The 19,503-nt window shown below is 43.7% G+C and overlaps 1 protein-coding gene across 1 annotated transcript; it reads left to right on the top strand.

Annotated features, from left to right (window-relative positions):
* Window positions 1–12,112: 12,112 nt before the first annotated feature.
* On the top strand, window positions 12,113–15,348 carry Insl5 (insulin like 5). The gene is made up of 3 exons (XM_051171202.1): window positions 12,113–12,129; window positions 12,233–12,408; window positions 15,116–15,348. The coding sequence occupies exons 2-3, from the start codon at window positions 12,234–12,236 to the stop codon at window positions 15,346–15,348; spliced, it is 408 nt and encodes a 135-aa protein (XP_051027159.1). The 5' UTR covers window positions 12,113–12,129; window position 12,233.
* The last annotated feature ends 4,155 nt before the right edge of the window (window positions 15,349–19,503 follow it).

Below are 19,503 nucleotides of genomic sequence, written 5' to 3'. Positions count from 1 at the left end.
TTGCAGGAAAATGGATGGAACTAGAAAAGATCATCCTCAGTGAAGTAACCCAGACCCAGAAAGACACGTATCATATATACGCACTTATAAGCAGATATTAGACACATAATACAGGAGAACCACACTACAATACACAGACCTAAAGAATCTAAATAACAAGGAGGCCCCTAGGGAGGATGCTTAGTTCTCATTCAGAAGGGCAAGTAGAATAGACACCAGAAGCAGTTGATGAGAAGGAACAGGAAGGGAGCCTACCATAGAGGTCCTCTGAAAGACTCCACCCAGTGGGGGATCGAAGCAGATGCTGAGACTCACAGCCAAACTTTGCCCAGAGCACAGGGAGTCTAATGGAAGAGTTGGTGAATAAAAGGACCTGGAGGGGACAGGAGCTCCATAAGGAGACCAATGGAGCCAACAAATCTGGGCCCAGGGAAGGGGGTGCTGCAGAGACTGATGCATCAACCAAGGACCATGCCTGGTGAGGACTTAGACCCCCTGCTCAGATGTTGTCGATGGGCAGCACAGTCTCCTTGTGGGTCCCACAATATGGGGAGTAGGGGTTACCTCTGACATGGACTCTGGCGCCCACTTACTGATCACTTCCCCCTGGCGGGGCGGCCTCGCCAGGCCACAGAGGAAGAGGATGCAGGCAGTCCAGATGAGACTTGATAGGCTGGGGTCAGATTTTAGGGCAGGGGGTTCTCCTTTTCTAAGGACTAAGGGAGTGGATGGAGGGGACATGACTGAGTCAGGGTGGGACCAGGAGGAGACCAGGGAGGGGCTACAATCAGGGTGTAAAGTGAATAAGTTAAAGATAAAAAAATTAAAAACAAAAGATGCATTTTACCATAGATCAGTTTATTCTCAATGTGCTAGTAATAATGCATATTGAAGGTCTTTACAATTTACAAAACACATCCACATCCGTTATCTCTGTTTATCTTAACAATCTTGAGACAAGTAGGGCAAATTGTTATAACAATACTATCTGTTTCCCAGAAGTCTATTTGAGGCTCGAGGAAGTAAAACAACACACCACAGACCATTCACTGCCAATTTGAAATGACTGAACTCAAGCAGATTTGCTTTGGTTTAGTTTGTTGTTCTGAAGACAGGGTCTCTATATAGCCCAGGCTGGACCCAAACGCAGGATCCCCCTGCCTCCCCCTCCAGAGTGTTGCACCGCTATGTAGGTTCTAACCGATCTTATACTCAGTATTGTGTAAGTGGGTTAACACCCCCTTGGCTTCGGACATCTATTATAGAATACAAGCATGCTTACATGTTCTATCTTAAAGTTTTATCCAAAAATGATACTACTTACAAACTTGATTTTCTCAGCATTCGCCTGACTCCCAACTCTTCATATTCCTTAAGTACTTGGCCCTCAGGCTCAGTTCATGTCCTGTGTTCTCCAGACAATGCTTTCTACAGTCCTGGCCTTCTCTTCCTTCTCTTTCTTCCTTCCTTCCTTCTTTCCTTTCCTCTCTCCCTCCCTTCCCTTTTTCCCCTCCCTCCCTTCCCTCTGCCCCCTCCCTCCCTTTCTCTCTGTCTCTTTCTCTCTCCCATTCCTGGCCTCCTCTCCTCCTCTTACCTTTTTTTTTTCCTTGCTCTCACTGTGTAGCCCAGGCAGACTTTGAGCTTGTGACCGCCCAGCCCCCACCTCCCACATGCCCCTTTGTTAAATGTTCTCAGGCCTTCACTGGGTTGATGTCACCCATATCGCTGGTTCAGAAGTGATTGTTGAGGACTATGTGAAGATAATATCTTAATTATTACTTTTCTTCATTCTCTCTCTAATGGCTAGGTCTGCACATACAAGTTACAAGTTAAGTAACACGTCAAAACTATCCTTCCTATAGAAGCAATGAATCAGGAAAAGAATTTGGGACACAAACCATACATCTTAAATTTAAAAAGAAATATGACACTTTCTCAGGATGGAGGGCATGAGGGGAATAAAGGAGGGAAATAAGACATGTGAAAAACACGTTCAGGACGTTATACAACTTAGGAGAGACAAAAGTCAGCTTTGAAAACCATTTCCCAAGCCGGGTGTGGTGTCGCACGCCTTTAATCCCAGGACCCAGGAGGCAGAGGTGGGTGGATCGCTGTGAGTTCGAGGCCAGCCTGGTCCACAAAGTGAGTCCAGGACAGCCAAAGCTACACAGAGAAACCCTGTCTCAAAAAACCAAACCAACCAAACAAAACATTTCCCATGCAACTTGTGATATCTGGAAGCATGGGTAGCCCCTGGGGCTGAGGAGCCCTGCAGAACAGATCTGGAATTAGAAACCATTTGAAGGATAGAAAGTGCAGTTATATTTCTTAGACAACTTTTTACATTTTGTTGCTGCCGCTGCTCTGTGACAGCGCGAACGTGGTGGAGCTCATGTGAAGATCAGAGGACGATTTACCATAGTTGCTTCTTTCCTTCCATCATGCAGATAACTGCATTTCCAAATGGGGCTTGCACCTGCTGCGGTAAAAGTCAGTGAGATTAGTTTTTGAGTGTCTCTCTCCTTCCTGGACTGTAACTCCTTGAGGAGAGGGGCTGGGTGCTAGGCTCACCGCACTACCTCACCAAGTAGGAATGCAAGAAATACATCCAGACCCTTTTCAAAAGATGGCTCAGAGCCCTAAGAAAATATTTTAACATTAAAGAGGATAAGATATTCGAACTGTAGAATTTATAGAGAACATAGAATCCACCTGGAAAGTTCGTGAACATAACCATAGCTTTCTTTCGCTTTATTATAGTGAGATCCATTTCCCCCTCACTATAAAAAGCAATAACAAAGCCATGATCATTTTTTTTCTCGGTAAAGATTACTGCTACTTTGTAGGATTGTGTTCCCACCACTAACTTGGGAGACGAGGTTATGTAATGTAAAGTATCTAAGGAAACAGATACGGAGCTCATTTTGGTCACCCAGAGCCCTGGCCCTGGCCCCACAGCCTCGCTCTCCTGAGAACATCTTCGCCCTTGGTGCTCTCCTGGTGACCTCACCAACTACTTCCTGTCACATTTAGGCTTTGCAATCTGTTTGTTTCAGGACTCCCCCTGCCCCGCCCAGATTTCCTCCAAACCTGTAGAACATTTTGCAAGCCTATTAGTTTTTATATGGTAAACTCAGGGTAATAAAACTAAAAGGCTGGCCGTTTACCTGAGATCAACTCTTAGATTGAGCAGAAAGTGCAATATGTCCACTAAGTCCAACATATAAAAACATTGTTATGACTCCTAGAAAAATAATTGGTATTTCTGAAAATTACCAGAAATGTATGCAACATCAAAAAACAACTCATGAGAAACATATTTTCACCAAATATGTATTGTATTTGGGTACATTTGACCACAAGAAGACATGGTATCATTACTCCAAGAAGACTCTCAGAGTGAATCCTTGGGAGAGCTATATCAGAACTCTGGTGATAAAGGGATAGAAACAGATAAATGGGTGGGTTTTGGGAGTTTCGTTGTCTTGTTGTTGTTTGTGTGGGTAGTGGGAATAGAATCCAATAAGGCCAGGCAGGCACACTATCACTGAGCCATTTCTTAGCTCTTTCCACATTTTATATGGAAACAGGGTCTCACTAGGTATCCAGCTACCCTTGAACTCACTCTGTAGCCCAGAGTGGTCTCGAACTCATGATCTTCCAGTCTCAGCTTCCTGAATAGAAGGGATTGTAGACCCACCCTGCCCCCTGGGGCCAGCTCACTTTAATTAAATTTTCCAAACTACACATGCTTTGATTGTTTATTGCTTTTATTTCTAAACACTCAAATTGACAAGAAAATACAAAAGTTGCTATCCTGAACACATACAAAACAAAGTGTTAACTAACAATTACTGTTTTCTGAGTATATTTTAAAACATATACATACGTGTGAGCTTGTAAACAGCAAATTACCTGCCCATTTGTAGATATGCAAATTGATTCCACTTTTCCTTCCTTTTTTTGTTTTTGTTTTTGTTTTTGTTTTTGTTTTTCGAGACAGGGTTTCCCTTTGTAGCCTTGGCTGTCCTAGACTTCCTTTGTAGACTAGGCTGGCCTCGAACTCACAGCGATCTACCTGCCTCTGCTTCCCGAGTTCTGTGATTAAAGGCATGTGCCACCACGCCTGGCCCCCTTCTCTCTTTCTTAAGCAGGGCTTTCTACTAGTCTCAAGTTCAGTGTATAGGCAGAGCAGCCCTTGGTTTCCTTCTTTCTTGCTTCCACCTCTCTACCCAGCAGGTGCCTGTCCAGTCTTGGGTCTATAGTGAACTACCCACAGTGGACACACAGGCTAGGAGCCCTACAGCGCATTCATTTAATCTCTTTTGGATGTACAGCCAGCAGTAGAATTTCTGGATCACATGACGCATGTAATTTGGGGGAGGAAGCTCTAAATTTTACACAATAACTGTACCAAGTTTGCATTTTCCCACAGGCAGCGATGCTGACCACATTTTCACATTAAAAAAAAAATATTTTTCTGCCCATTTTAAAATATAAACCACATTAAAAATGTTTGTAATACGTGTGTGTCTGTGCATGGGTGTGAATGCTGCAGCATACATGTGAGGTCAGAGGACAACTCAGAGTTCTCTCCTTCCACCATGTTAATTCCCACGCTGAAGCTCAGGTCATCAGGTGTGCCGGCAGGCGCATTTACTCACCATGCCATCTCCCTGGGCCTCTTTGCCCATTTTAAAATCAGATGAGTTTGTTATTATTTTGTACTGATTTTGTCTTTGTTGTTCTATTGAGTTACATGTTGTTTGCTCGTTTTGATTCCTTCTTATAGGGTATTTAAAACCACTAAATGAGTTATACGAAAGTTTAATTTATAACTCTGTGCAAAAAGTTACCTATATAAATTTATTTCTGAGCCTCCCCGTAGACATTTGTAAAGGGGAAGAAGTTGGTAAGATTTGAAGGAGGAAAGAAGTGTCGGGATGAGGAAAAGTCTGGGAAGAGAAAGAGAACATGGAAGTTCAGAGTCTGTAAAGTGTCTACTAGGACCCGACCTGGTAGACAGAGGCCAGATCATGAAGCTCTAGCATCTCTCTATCTGTCTGTCTGTCTGTCTGTCTGTCTATCTATCTATCTATCTATCTATCTATCTATCATCTATCTATCTCCTCTCCACTCTCTCCTGCCTGTCTCTCCCTCCCTCTTTCTTTCTCCCTCACTCTGCCCCTCCCTTCTTCTTCTTCTCCTCCTCCCTTTATCCCCCTCCCTTCTCCCTCCCTCGGTGTGTGTGTGGGGCATGCACATGGAAGAGCATATATGCCGATGTCTGACAGCAACATGGGGCGCCAGTCTTTGCCTTCCACCTCGTTTGAGGCAAGGCGTCTTGTTGTCTGCTGCATACAGCTTTGCGTGGCTTCTGGAAGTTCGAACTCAGGTCCCCATGTTTCCTCTGCAACCCTTGAACCCACTGAGCCATTTCTTACTCATTCTCCCATTGAGAACTATCTTGTCGCTATGTGGACGTATTTGTGTTCTTTGTGTCGCCCCCCCCCCAGGAGAAATGGAAATTTATTGAGAGTGTTAAAGTTGGGTGATTGCCATATGAAAGATTATCTTGTTGACAAAAATGAATTGATGAGAAGGCCAAAGAGGCCACTGTGGTAATTTAAATTAAATTTGGGGGTCAAGATACAGAGGAATAGAGAACAACAGATGGATGTTAGAGAAATTCAGAAAATAGAAGTTCACCAAGTAGAAACTTTGATAATTGATGGATGTTTAAGTACAGAAAACATTTCCATCAATAGATAGTAGGAATTAGCAGTTTAAAATTACTCCCAGGTCTCAATAGTTTTGTAAGTAGAACTTACCAAGAGCCACACTAGGGGCTGGAGTGATGGCTCAATGGTTAACAGTGCTTGCTGCTCTTACTGGGGACTTGAGTTTGTTTCCCAGAACCCACACTGCACAGCTTACACATAACTCCAGTTCCAGGGGACTTGGCATCTGCAGGGACCCATACAAACATGACAAATACATGTACACATAAATAAAAATAAATCTTAAGAAAGGTGAATATTCGCTAACTTTATGATGGGAAATAAGGTATTTGCTGATGAATTTATAGTGAGTCATGATTAGAAACATAAAATAACTATATATGATCTGACCCATACCTTATCAGTGCTGAAATTAATTACCTTAACTGACCCTGTGATACTTTCAATTTAACAAGACATAAAATAAAATGACAGCTTCCTCCAAGTGGTGTTCTAACTAGAACCTATGATATTAATAGCAAAAATGTACTGTATAACATCACTGGCCTATGGTGGGATTGTCCCCATTATAACCCCATCAGCCTATGCAAAGGTTTCTTAAAGGTCTGTGTTAGGCTGCGGTCTGTATTTTTTGCAGTTAATCCTCACAGCAACCCTCACAAAGTGTGCTGTCAGCACCTTACAAGTGAGAAAGTATAATTCCAAGACATTATATTGTCAGTTCTCATAGCTGCCAAGCAATGAGCAAATCTGATACCACAGGCAGTGCTTGCACCTTGTGCCAACCTGCTTCCAGCACCGTCTACAGAGCATGCCAAAGCCACCAGGCCTGCACAAATAGTACAGCTAAAACACACATCTACCGAATCCACTGTGTGACTATGATTTTTAGGCTTGATTTATGTTAGTTGTAGACCTCCAGAGCTACCTTCTCCTAATATTATCACAATAAGGATTAAGATTTCAAATTTTGATTTTTTGTAGGGACACAGCATACAGCAGTATGTAAGTAAGTTTTCTCTATTATTCTTTCAAAGCTGAAATGAGTTAACAAGTTAGCATAAGTAAGTCAACATAACATAATTTATGTTAAAAAAAATTAGTAACACACTTTGCACAGGATTAGAAAATGTTGCTTTTTGCTGGGACAAGTTTACACGGACAGATTTTGTGTGTAAATCTCAATCTCAAAACCAAGCATATGTTTGTGCTGCTGTTTGCCAAGCTAGCTGTTATCATGGCTTGTAGGGGTCATAGCTGATAAGGCCTTCAAATAATCAATGTATTGAGTGTGCGATAATTCCACTTGTTAAGGACAAATAATCTGACCTAAAATCTTTAGGTCCTAGGGCTGGAGAGATGGCTCAGCCGTTAAGAGCACTGGCAGCTTTAGGCTCAGCTCTCTTCTGGCCTCACAGGGCATACCCATGGTGCAGAGACATGTACACAGACAGAGCATCCATACACATAAAAATAAATACATTTTAAAACACTTTAAAGTAAATTCTTTGGGTCATTATAAGCATTTTCTATACCCACAAAGACATGACTATAAGGTGACTATATTAGGATAAACCAGGTTATGCTGTTTTAACCAATAATCCCTAATCTCATGATTTTGTATGATCATGACATTCTTCTCATTTATGTGTCATGTTCTGTGTAGGTAGCAGGATGCTGTCCTCCTGTTGGCCTGACTTAGCAAATAGGTTTCAACATTAGGAATGTGCTGGTCATGGAGAGAAGAGGAGAGGGGAGGGGAAGGAAGGGGATGGGAGAGGAGAGGGGAGGGGGAGGGAAGGGAGGAGAGGGGAGGAGAGGCAGAGCTGAAGAACCTCAGTGCTACCCATGTTTTAGCTCCACCACCATCTTTCTCCTCATTCTTTCCTATCTTTCTTCTTTTTGTCCTTTTCTTGGAGATTAATAATATATAGATGTAGTAAGTGCAAAGAGACGCATTATAGTTGGGACGTTTCCTTAATTCAATGCTTCTCCCATGTTCCATGTTCCATGATCCTGGAAAGCCCCCTGAGAAATTGGCTTATGTCTGTGACAGCAGCCAGTTTCTATAGCAGACATATTTCTAGCTCTTCTTGTCTTTCTCTGCATAAAGATACTTATATAGAAAAATCTGTCCATGCTGTCTTTTCTCAACAAAAACCCAACACTTTTCTAAGCCTTTGCAAAGGGAACTTTTGATTTATTGTTTGTTGAGCATCATAGATTATGCTAAGTACCTTACTTATGCTAACTCTTTGACTCATTTCACCTTCGTAGTAAAGAAATTTACATACTGCTAAGGCCCTGAATAATTGTGTTCTTAAGGAGAAACAAAGCAACACTTTGAAGTCATAATTCTCAGGGTGACAAGGTTAGGAGGAAAAGCCTTTGTGAGATGAGAAGATCGTGAAGAGGCGATGAGTCTACAAGGACAGCGCCCTCCTGGTGGAGACTATAATGCTCTCAGAAGAAGCCGGAGAGCTGGTTTGCCCCTCTGCTGTGTCAGGCACAGTGCAACGGGTCTGTGACCCAGAAGTGTCAGGCACAGTGCAACGGGTCTGTGACCCAGAAGAGGGACCTCCCAGAATCTGACCATTCTGCTACTTGTTCCTTGTCATTCTCAGCTTCCAGAATTATAAGAAAAACATATCTGGGTTTATAAACTTCCCAACAGCTGGCATTTTGTTGTTGCAGCCTGAATGGACTAAGTAACGCACATCAAGTACAAATGCAGAGTAAACTGAACCATAACTAGAGAAAGCAACCACCAAGAAAAAGGGATTGTCTCAGGAATGTGCACAGAGAAGTCACAAGATGGGAAGATTTCACTTTGGTGATCCTCTATAATCCTCAAAATATGTGGACGGAGTGATATTTGGTCTTAAAGTGAAGACTCTTAAAGGCCAAACTATTTAAATTATGTTATCCAGATCATGATAAATTCCTGAAATATTTTCTTGTTTTATGTATTTTTTACAGAAAAGAACTGTTTTATTTATTTTAATATATTTATAAACTGTTATTTGAGAATTTTACACATATATGCAATGCATTTAAATCATACTTATCTCCACTTCCCCTTTCAACTCCTCCAAGAGCCCTAACTCCATCCCACTCCCAACTTCATGGCTCTTTTAAATAATTTACTGAGTACAATTAGTGCTGTTCATATACCCCTGGGTATGGGACCATCCACTGGAGCACGGTCTGCCTTCCACACCCATAAAGAAGACTGACTGACTCCTCCTCCCTGGGCATCATCAACTGTCAGTTAATACTATGTCCATATAGCACAATAGTAGGGGGTTCTCCTCAAAGGCCTGTGAGTTCCGCATCAGGGATTCTTGTTAGATGTACAGTACCCTCTGTAAATTTTCTCCTTTAGAGCCGTCAGAGAAGTGCTTGGCTACCCCCCTCACTTGTACCATTCATGCCACCATTGCACGCATAGGCATATCTTACCAGGTTGGTCATTATTATAGTTCATAAGATTCACAGCTTGGTAAGACTGGTGATGACTTTTCTCCCCTAGCAGCCTGTAATAGCAGCTTCCAGATCTTCGTTAAGGCTAGCCAGGGAAGAAACTTCCAGGTTAAGTACCAGCTTGATTTGTTCAAGTCATGTGACCAAAGTTATTCAAAGATATTCAACAATAGCTTACCATTAAGTTCTGGTAGGTCATAGAACACAGTGGCAACAGCCTGCATTATTTGGGTGGTCTCTGGACCCCCCCCCCAAGCAGTGAATAGCACAAACCTGTCACTGAGCTTTTCCTTGGTAACCTGCGGCTTCTGGGAGGACCATTCTTCCTCGCATAGGGTAACTCCAATCAAACTTTTTTATATTTAGGAAATATGAAAAATAGTAGGTTTCCATGTTTTCCCCCAAACATCCTTAGTGTTAGTTTCTCTAATGCACTCTCCCACCCCCTCCCCCACTTAAACATCCCCCCCTATTCCCCACCTTCATATCAAGCTTATTTTACTATCTCTCCCCCCTTAAGATCTGCCCCCCAATGGTGAAGGTTTTCAATGTAGGCACAACACAGTCAGATACTCACAGCAAGACTTAGAAATTTCGACTTCAGAAGAGTCCTTACAAAATCCAGTGCAATCTTCTCAGCTTACATATAAGAAAACTAAAGCAGCCAGGTGTGAGGCTGTACAGGGACCTCTTTCCTTGTCATGGGCTTTGTAGGTGTGCACGTGACCAGGATGACTAGCTTGTCTCCATGTAGGCACAGACAGAAGTCAGAGCTTGGTGATCTCTCGTCCGCACCCCGAATTAGAGCGACCCCTGCAGAGACCCTAAGAACTACAGGAAAAAAGGGGGGCAGAGAAAGTATTTAGGATCTAGCAGACCATGTGGGGATGACTGCAGGTTTTATTAGCATTTCCAGGGTGCATTTATATTTGTTATAAATGCGTTAGGTAGCTGTTGTGGCCTGTTTTCCTGTTGCTGGGATATAATATACCAGCCAAAAAACAACTTGGGGAGAAACAGGATTATTTCAGCTTACACTTAGCCGTCACAGTCTGCCACCGAGGGACGTTAGGGCAGAAGCAGGAAGGCAGGGGAGAAACTAGGAGGGGCACTGTTTCCTGGCTCCTCCTCTGCATCTCCCCCAGGCTCATGCTTGGCTACTTCTTATGGAGCCCAGGACCACTGTGTAGGGACAGTGCCACACACAGTACCTCAATCAACAATCAAGATATTCCTTCACAAGCGTGGCTGCAGACCAGTCTGATGTACAAAGCCCTAATTGAGACATTTTTGTTCTAAAATGACTCTGGGAAAACTCTTAGATAACGGCTTCAGCTGGTTTACCAAAAAATGCATTCCGTTATTTAGCTGTTTGGGAATACTTTATTACAATAGAAATGTATGCAGAGAAAGGCATACCCAATGGAAGGCTACAGCTATTAAAATAAGGACATCATGAAATGTGCAGGCAAATGGATCTTAACTAGAAAAGATCATGCTGAGTGAAGTAGCCCAGAACCTGAAAGACATTCATGGTATAATCTCAATTATGCAGATACTAGCCATATAATACCGGATAACCACACTACAATACACAGAACTAAAAAAAGCGAACAAGGAGGATCTTAGGGAGGATGCTTAATTCTCATTCAGAAGGGTAAATAGAACAGACACTGCAAGCAGTTGGAGAGAGGGCACAGGATGGGAGCCTACGATAGTGGTCCTCTCTGAAAGACTCCACCCCGCAGGGGATCAAGCAGATGCTCAGACTCACAGCCAAACTTTGGGCAGAGAGCTGGGAGTCGTACGTAAGAGAAGGAGCATAGAAGGACTTGGAGGGAACAAGAGCCACAAGGAGACAAACAGAACCAACAAATCTGAGCCCAGGGGGGGCCTGTGGAGACTGATGAACCAGCCAAGGACCATGCACGGAGAGGACCTAGACTCTTGCTCAGATGTAGCTGATAGGCAGCTCGGTCTCCATGTGGGTCCCCTAGGAAGGGAAGCGGGGGCTGAATCTGCCATGGACTCTGATGCTTACTCTTTGATGGTTTCCCCCTCGCAGGGTGGCCTTGCCAGGCCACAGAGGAAGAGGATTCAGGCAGTCCTAATAAGGGTGCAGCACTCAGAAGGCAGAGGCAGGTGGATCAATGTGAGTTCGAGGCCAGCCTGGTCTATAAAGACAGCCAAGGCTAACACAGAGAAGCCCTGTCTCAAACAAACAAACAAACAAACAAACAAAAGGATATCAAGGAACATTCTAGTCACAGAAGTTGTGAGTTCTAAAGTTACCTTTCTTTGCCACAATATCCTATTTTGATGCTGACTAAGATGGTAGCCAAGATATTAACAACTGTTCATGTGTGGGGCACATATTATCTCATCGCTTCTGGGGTAATACTATTGCCAGCAATTTTGTTTTGCTTTGTTTTTATTTTCGGTTTTCCAATACAGGGTTTCTCTGTGTAGTCTTGGCTGTCCTAGACTGGCTTTGTAGACCAGGCTAGCCTCGAACTCACAGTGATCCACCTGCCTCTGTCTCCCGGGTGCTGGGATTAAAGGCGTGTGCCACCACGCCCGGATGCAATTTTTTTTTTTTTTTTTTTTTTTTTAAATAAGGGTTCTTAAATACTTTGCTTTAAATTTTAGACCTGGTGAGAGGAAAGCCGAGAATCAAACCTGGGCCTGACAGATGCATCACTGTGTGACTTCCCACGGCGTCAACATAGAAGCCGCTTTCACTCTCCGGAAGCTTCCAAAAGCCTTGCATTTCCACAGCAACCCCCGAGAAGCTGCTTGCAGTGCTAAGTGAGGTGTTCAGATAACTGGGTAACCAATAATCATAAAAGCCATGCTATTCCTCCACACTGTCTCCTACGCACTTAGTAAATACTGTTAAAGTAAGGTCTGACCAATAGAGCATCAGGACGCTGGTATAAATGGCCGCCCAAGAGGGTGAAGTCACTTCAAAACTTCATTCAGCACGATTCTCATTTGCTCCCCGGCAGGATGAAGAGCCCCACTCTTGCTCTGTTTCTCTTCTCTGCCCTGTTGGCTGCGGTGGAGGTAAGAAGCAGGGACACAGTGAAGCTCTGTGGCCTCGACTACGTGAGGACAGTCATCTACATCTGTGCCAGCTCACGCTGGCGGAGACAGCTGGAGGGGGCTCCCCACACTCTGCAAGGTAATTGAACTTAGGTACTTCACTTTCTTTTTTTACAGACCTCTTTTTAGCCCCGCCCCCAAACCCAGTTATTTAAGTAGCTATTTCTCTAAGAAACGCTTATCTGCTTGGATATTGACGTATATGGATGCTTAATCCTCCAAACATATTGGGGGACTTGGCCTGGGAAAAAAGGCAAACATGCTACATTTTGAGGCATTTTCTTTTTCTTTTTTTCTTTTTTGGTTTTTCGAGACAGGGCTTCTCTGTGTAGCCTTGGTGGTCCTGGACTCGCAAAACAGGCTGGCTTCTAACTCTAAGCGATCCACCTGCCTCTGCCTCCAGAGTGCTGGGATTAAAGGCGGGCACCACCCAGCCCGGCACTGCTTTTGTTTAGTCTTCTGCTTGGGACTTCAGTGAGCTTAGCATCCATGGACAGAGCAGTGAAGGCTATAGAGAGGCCAGAGGTTTGTCTGCCCATGGATGATTACAGATCTCAGGTAAGGGGCAAACAAGGGCGAAAGGAAGGGCCCGACTCAACTGACCACGTCCTAAGTACCAGGCAATTTCGAGGGCCGCATTTCACTTAGCTCTCCAATGAAGATCCTGTCAAGTGGTGCTGGTTTACTTTATCAAGGAGAAAACTGCTCAGCTGCGCAGCTGCTCAGCAAGGAGACCAGGAAGCAAGCCAGGCCTGTCAGCTTCAAGAGCTGACGTCATTGTTATTATGTACTGTGGCCCGGTGGAGAGAAGAAGGCTTTGGCAGATTCACATCACGGAGAAGGTGGAATCTGACAGAGGTCCTGAAGGGCCTGTCAAATTTGAGAGGTTGGGGGTGGGGCAAGAATTGGGGGGATTGTGAGCACTAGGAAATGCAAGGTCAGACCGAGGTCCCAGGGGGCCCTGCAAGCTGCTAATCACCACACTGATGCTGTGTTGACATCAGTGAGCTTCTGTTCAGAAGATTGGCTGGAATTCTTTCTGCTACTCCCGTAATGAATTATGAGGTAAAGGCTGGCCATGACTGAGCTGTTAAGAGCACCTGCTGCCCTTTCTGAGGACTTGAGTTCAGTTCCCAGTCAGGCAGCTCCAGGGGATTTGGATCCTCTGCCCCACTGAGCACCTGCCGTCATGTGTCATGTGCATGTGTGCATGCACACACACATGTACACACACACACACACACACACACACCCTTACACACATAATTAAAAATAATAAAAATTAAAACTGTGAGCTAAAATGTATTCAAGGTTCTATCATCCTATTTTATACATTGATATAAATGTATAGATTTATCATGCAGGTACCGTGTTAATATTGCTTTAAATATTGTATGCATTGCACAGTGGCTAAATCAGGCTAACTTATACACCTATTACCTACACACTCATTTTCTTGTGGTGAGAACATTGAAACTGTATGCTCGTAGTAGCTTCAGGAATGTACATGTTGCTGTCGATCCTCCTGGCTGCTTGGAACCGCACTCCTTGGCTTGCTTTCCTCCGTTCCTGGACACCTTACGTCATCCTCAGACAGCCACCATTCTCCTTAGCCCTCGTGGCCGCGACTTTCCAGATCCATCCTTTAGTGAGACCATGCAGTTGCTCTTTTTGTGCCCAACTCCTGACTCTGCTTGAATAATGGGCCGCATTGCCTTTGTTTCCTGGTAAAGACTTAGGCCATGAATGGCATGTTATGTTTAGCTTGGCTTAAAATCACTTTGCTAAACAAAGGATTTTTGTAAGTTAACCAAAAGATTCATATTTTAGTAGGATAATGTCTTGAGATGTAATAAACTTGTCCTTGCCACTTTAATACTAAGATCCCTGCAGACCTTATTAGAAATAGGTGTTTTTAAATTTTAAAACAGAAAGAGTTGTCACCGATTTTTGAAATAGCATATCAAGATATGCTGGGAAAATGCATTGACATATCTCTGAAATATACAGAGCAGAAATGCTCTGTAAATGTCTACCTTTTATATTTTATTTTTAATCTTATTATTGTTGTGTGAGTATGTGTGCTTGCATGTATGTATGATGTGTGTGTACAGGCACATATGCCACAGTACATGTGTGGAAGTCAGAGGACAATTTAGTGGAGTTAGTTCTCTCCTTCCATCTTTCTGTGGATTGTGGGGATCAAATTCAAGCCTCTACCCACTGAGCCATCTCACTGGCCCTATCTCCTTTTGAAATTACGGAAATCATAGCACCCAGACCTTCCACAGCTTTCTCATGTGTTTCCCTTCACATTATTTAATCTGATCAATTACTAGTTGACCAACTAGCATCCATTCATGTGGTTCTTGTTAGTGCTTGCCAATGCTGAGTCTGAACTAAATTAAATTGAATACAGACCCTGGGAACAGCATTTACATTAATCGGCGTGGCCCATGTTTCAGCCTCAGACATGGAGTGGAAACGCCACGGATCAGCTCTGCCAGGCACACCTAGGGTTTTTGTTACTGTTCTTTTGCTTCTAGCTAATTAATTAAATTTCTTATGGCTAATCATATAGCTTATTGGTAAATATAACTAAGACCTTTGGAAGGTGCTGGTCATGGAGCAGAGGTAGCAGTCACTGCTAGCCAACTAACTCTGCTGTTTTCCAACCTCTGTGAAGTGAAGAGCTCATGAGACCCATCTCTTCCGGAAGTCCTGGCCTTCGGTGCTTTCTTTTGACAGAGTTCTTGACCACAGCTTTGTGTCTTTCTCTCTCTCAGCCGAGACAAGAAATCACTTCCAGCTCTCAGACAGACAGGAGGCATCCAAGGAAACTCTTGAGAAAAACCTTCCCAAGATGGCTGTCTCAGGACAGGAGCTTGTTCAGGATTCACAGGTGCCCATGGAAGGGCTTGGAGAGTCAAAGAAGCACCCGGTGGTGTCCAGACGAGATCTGCAAGCTCTGTGCTGCACAGAAGGCTGTTCCATGACTGAGCTCAGCACCTTCTGCTAGGAAGTGCCCAACCCCCACAGTGGGCTTCAGCATGTATCTAATTGGTGTTCTGATGTGTCTCACACTCAGCTTCTATCACTACAACTTTTGGGTAGACAATCCTTTCCTAAAAGGTCTATTATGGCTTAAAACCACAGGCCAATCCACTTTTCTTTCTAAATTCTAACTACTGCTTTCAAATTTCAAGTGCTGTGCAAAATTGCAATAAAAATGCCTTAACGCAAACTCACTGTGATTCTTTTCTCTTAAAAAATTTGTTGTGAGGGATGGAGAGATGTCTCAGTGGTTAAGAGCACTTGTTCCTCATGTAGAAGTCACAGGTTCAATCCCCAGCAACCACAAAACTATTACACTCATCTGTATCTCCAGTTCTAGGGGATCGGACACTGTCTTCTGGTCTCCTCTGGTACTCAGTCTGCACGTGGTGCACAGACATATATATGCAGGCAAACACGCATACAAGTAAAATAATACAGATGAGTAGATTTAAAAAAAAGTGTTAGAGTCAATGATGGAGGATGCTCCAATAATAAACTTATACCAGGGACTAGAGAAATAGATCAGCAATTAAGAACACTGGCTGTTCGTCCTTGGTTCAATTCCCAGCGCCCACATGACAGCTGCAACTATCTCTACCTGCAGTTCCAGGGGATCTGATGCCTTTTTCTGGCCTCCTTTGGTACCAGGCAAGCATGTATTGCACAGATATACACATAGGAAGAGCACCTATACTAATGAACAAGTCTTTAAAACAAAATAAAAATAAAAGTTATATGCCATTAAAAATAAGGGCATGTCCCCTTGGAATCTTACATTCTTCTTGAGCATATGACAATGATGGCCCTTGTTAGACGGTTGTGAACTATCACGTGGGTTCTGGGAAACAGGTTGCTGAGCTTTCTGTACCCCGATGAGACTGGGGATCATGAGCCCCGATCTAGCCAGCTCTTACTACAGAGGTCCTAAAGCCTCCCTTTCCAATGATGCATAAGATGGGAGAGACTGCTGTGCTGTCTCACAGGCAGGGACTATGCCTCTCCTAAGCATGGGTGAAGCTTTGGAAGACTGATCATCCCTCAGCTCCTCCAAAAGATTTCTGGAACCACAGCTCTTAGTGGCATCTGTGACAGGAGAGCAGGACAGAGAGAGGGGCATGAAGAGATGAATGATAGAAAAAAAAAAAAACAAAAAAGAATAGATTTACCAGGGCTGGAGAGATGGCTCAGCAGCTAAGAGCACTGATTGCTCTTCCAGAGGTCATGAGTTCAATTCCCAGCAACCACATGGTGGCTCACAACCATCTATAATGTGACCTGATGCCCCTTTCAGCACTGTATGCATAATAATAAATAAATATTTTTAAAAAGAATAGATTCACCACTGCTGCCAAGAGATACACAAAAGGGGTGGACCATGCACGGTATGCAAATGCAGAAGGCGGGCACTATATAAATGGCCTATAAAGGTCACAAATTCTGTGGTCTAGGGTCTTTGAGCTTTGGACCTTTTCAGCTCTCTGGCCCACTTCTACTTTCAGAAATGCACTGAAATTTTAAATAAAATTCCTCTAAGTAGAGTGTGGTGGTACATGCCTTTAAGATCTGCACTACAGAGGTAGACAAGACCAGCCTTGTCTACATACTGAATTCCAGGACAACCTGGGAAACACAGTGAGACCCTGTCTTAGAACACACACACACACACACACACACTCACACACACACACACACACACACTGTGTTGCAGCTCTGAGAAGAAAGGCTTCCCCAATGAAAATGTTGTAGGCATGAAGGGAAAAGTTTTATCCTGGAAGTTGAGAGCCAAGGAATACCACAAAGTCTCACCTCACAACGAACCTCACACAAGAGATTTATCAGGAGAGACACACAAGAGCGGCGGCCTCTGCTTGGGCAAGGAGCTGTCTGCGAACGCCAGCATCTACATGCTGGCAGCTCATTGTACTTGGTTTTTAAACACCACCTCCACACATCAGCTATAGCTAACCTGAAAGGGAGGGATGACACTTTATCATCATCTTTACAGGAGAAAGCAGTCTGGGGAGAATCAAAGAAACATGTCTTTAATTCTCAGCGGAGTGGACGGTGTATCTGGATACACAGTAAACCGCTTAGTGTGAATCAAGACAGTCTTGACAATCTTGCTAATATTCCAAATTCTTGCTACTGTTAGGCATTCCTAATTGTTTAAAAGTTCGTTTTCCTGGATAGCAAGTTACATATCATCAGGGAAGGAGGGCTTTGGAGATGGAGCCCTCTCTCTTAATCAGCAGCTTGTAAAACCAAAAACGGCGTTCCAGACTGTCTATTGACCAAAAGAATGGGATCTGAGTCATAGTTCCTGTCCTTGATGGAGATGTTATTCTGAATTGTCTGGAAGGCTGTTCATTGGTAGCTTCCTATACCTTATAAGCATATGATCTCGCAGTTGGAGAGACGGGTCAGTGGTTAAGAAGTACTGGCTTCCCTTCTAGAGGACCTAGGTTCAATTTCCAGCACCCACATTTTAGCTAATACTCATCCGTAGCTCCAGTTACAGGGGATCCAATGTAATTCTGGCCTTTGTGGGATCAGGTGTGTACATGGTACCTAGACATAGGCGCAGGCAAACACTTTTGCATATAAAATACAAATAAATCTCCATTATGATCTGAAAGAGGCTTTCTTAAAGAATAAGAATACAGTTGCCCTTTTGAAAGAAAGTCAGTCTGATGACTCTGTCAATCACCTGGATCGGAATAAGTCCCTCAGAAAAAGCTGCCTTGGCTAGAGGCTTTATAAACAATGTAAAGTCTTCTAAAAATATAAGTCAGATTGATTTACATGTACCAGGCATGAGTTTCCTCTTGTGAAGTGGGCCTTCGACGTAGTCAGAAGGCTGTTCGTTACCTCCATCATACAGCTTGCCAGTCAGTCATTATTAGAGCTCACATAAGTCTTAGCTGAATAAGACTATTGATTAGGCTCCCCTCCCCCACACTGAACCCCCTGCATAGCCCCTTCTGGCCTATGAAAGCTATGAATGAAATGCGCGCTGTCTTTAGCAATAGAGCCTTAGATCCATAGCATTCAGTTTTGGTGGACAACTGTATCAGTTACTTTTCTATTGTTGCAATAAAGGCACCATTACCAAAGCAACTTAAGGAAGAGAACATTTACTTGGGCTTACGTTTTCAGAGAAGCAAGGCTCCTATGGCAGTAGGTGGCAGTCATGGCAGCAGGAACAGTTCTGAGTGCACAGCTCGAACCACAGGCAGAAAGCTGAGAGTGAACTGGGAATGATGCCAGGCTTTTGAAACCTCAACACCTATGCCTGGTAGCAACTTCCTCCAGCAATACCATACCTTCCAAACAGCGCCACCAACTGGCAACCCAGTGTTCAAATGCCCAAGACTGTGGGGGACATTCAAGTCGTGCCTTGTGTGCACAGGGACAGCACTAACAAGATTTAATGGGTTATTTAAAATTTTAAAAAAAGAAAGAAAGAAAGGAGGAACAAGGATGTGAAGTTAGAATGGAACACATGAGGGGAGGGACAGAGCCAAGGAAGAGTGCAAGCCTGAAGCGGTAGAGGGCAAATGTGATCAAAGCATACCGCATACACATATGAGATTCTCAAAGAATAAATACAAATATTATCTATTTCAAAGTAAAATGAAATATCAATCAGTACAGTTGCAGCCATCCCGGCTGGAGAAAAGAGATTTAAAAGAGAAATATTTGCTCTCTTCCCACAAGCTATCAGACTCTTGAAACAATGGATCCCAAAGAACTAACATTCCCCTGGGAAAGGCCTGCTGTGCCAAGAGATTGAGGTCCTCCAGAGAAGGCTTCATAGTTTTGGCAGTGGATCAGGTATAACTGATGGGCAGAATCATGCTTTGGCCGGGATGCTTCATATGCGTTCCTCTACCCTCTCCACTTAAACCTAAGCTTCAAGTGCCCCAAGGTGGATTTGGGGGTCACTGGATTCCATTTTCCTTCTTCCTCCACAGCGTGGCCACACTGAACACATCTCCTCTCTTTGTTTTTCACTGTTGTTGTTGTTGTTGTTTTAATTGGCATATTGGGACTAGAGGGGGAATTTGAGCCTGGCTGATTGGGGCTGCTTAAGCATGACTTTGACCCCCACAACTAC

The sequence above is a fragment of the Acomys russatus genome, chromosome 29 (genome assembly GCF_903995435.1).
Source record: "Acomys russatus chromosome 29, mAcoRus1.1, whole genome shotgun sequence".
Classification (NCBI taxonomy): Eukaryota; Metazoa; Chordata; class Mammalia; order Rodentia; family Muridae; genus Acomys; species Acomys russatus.
Note: the sequence above shows the minus strand (reverse complement) of the source record. Positions and strands in the feature narration are given on the sequence as shown.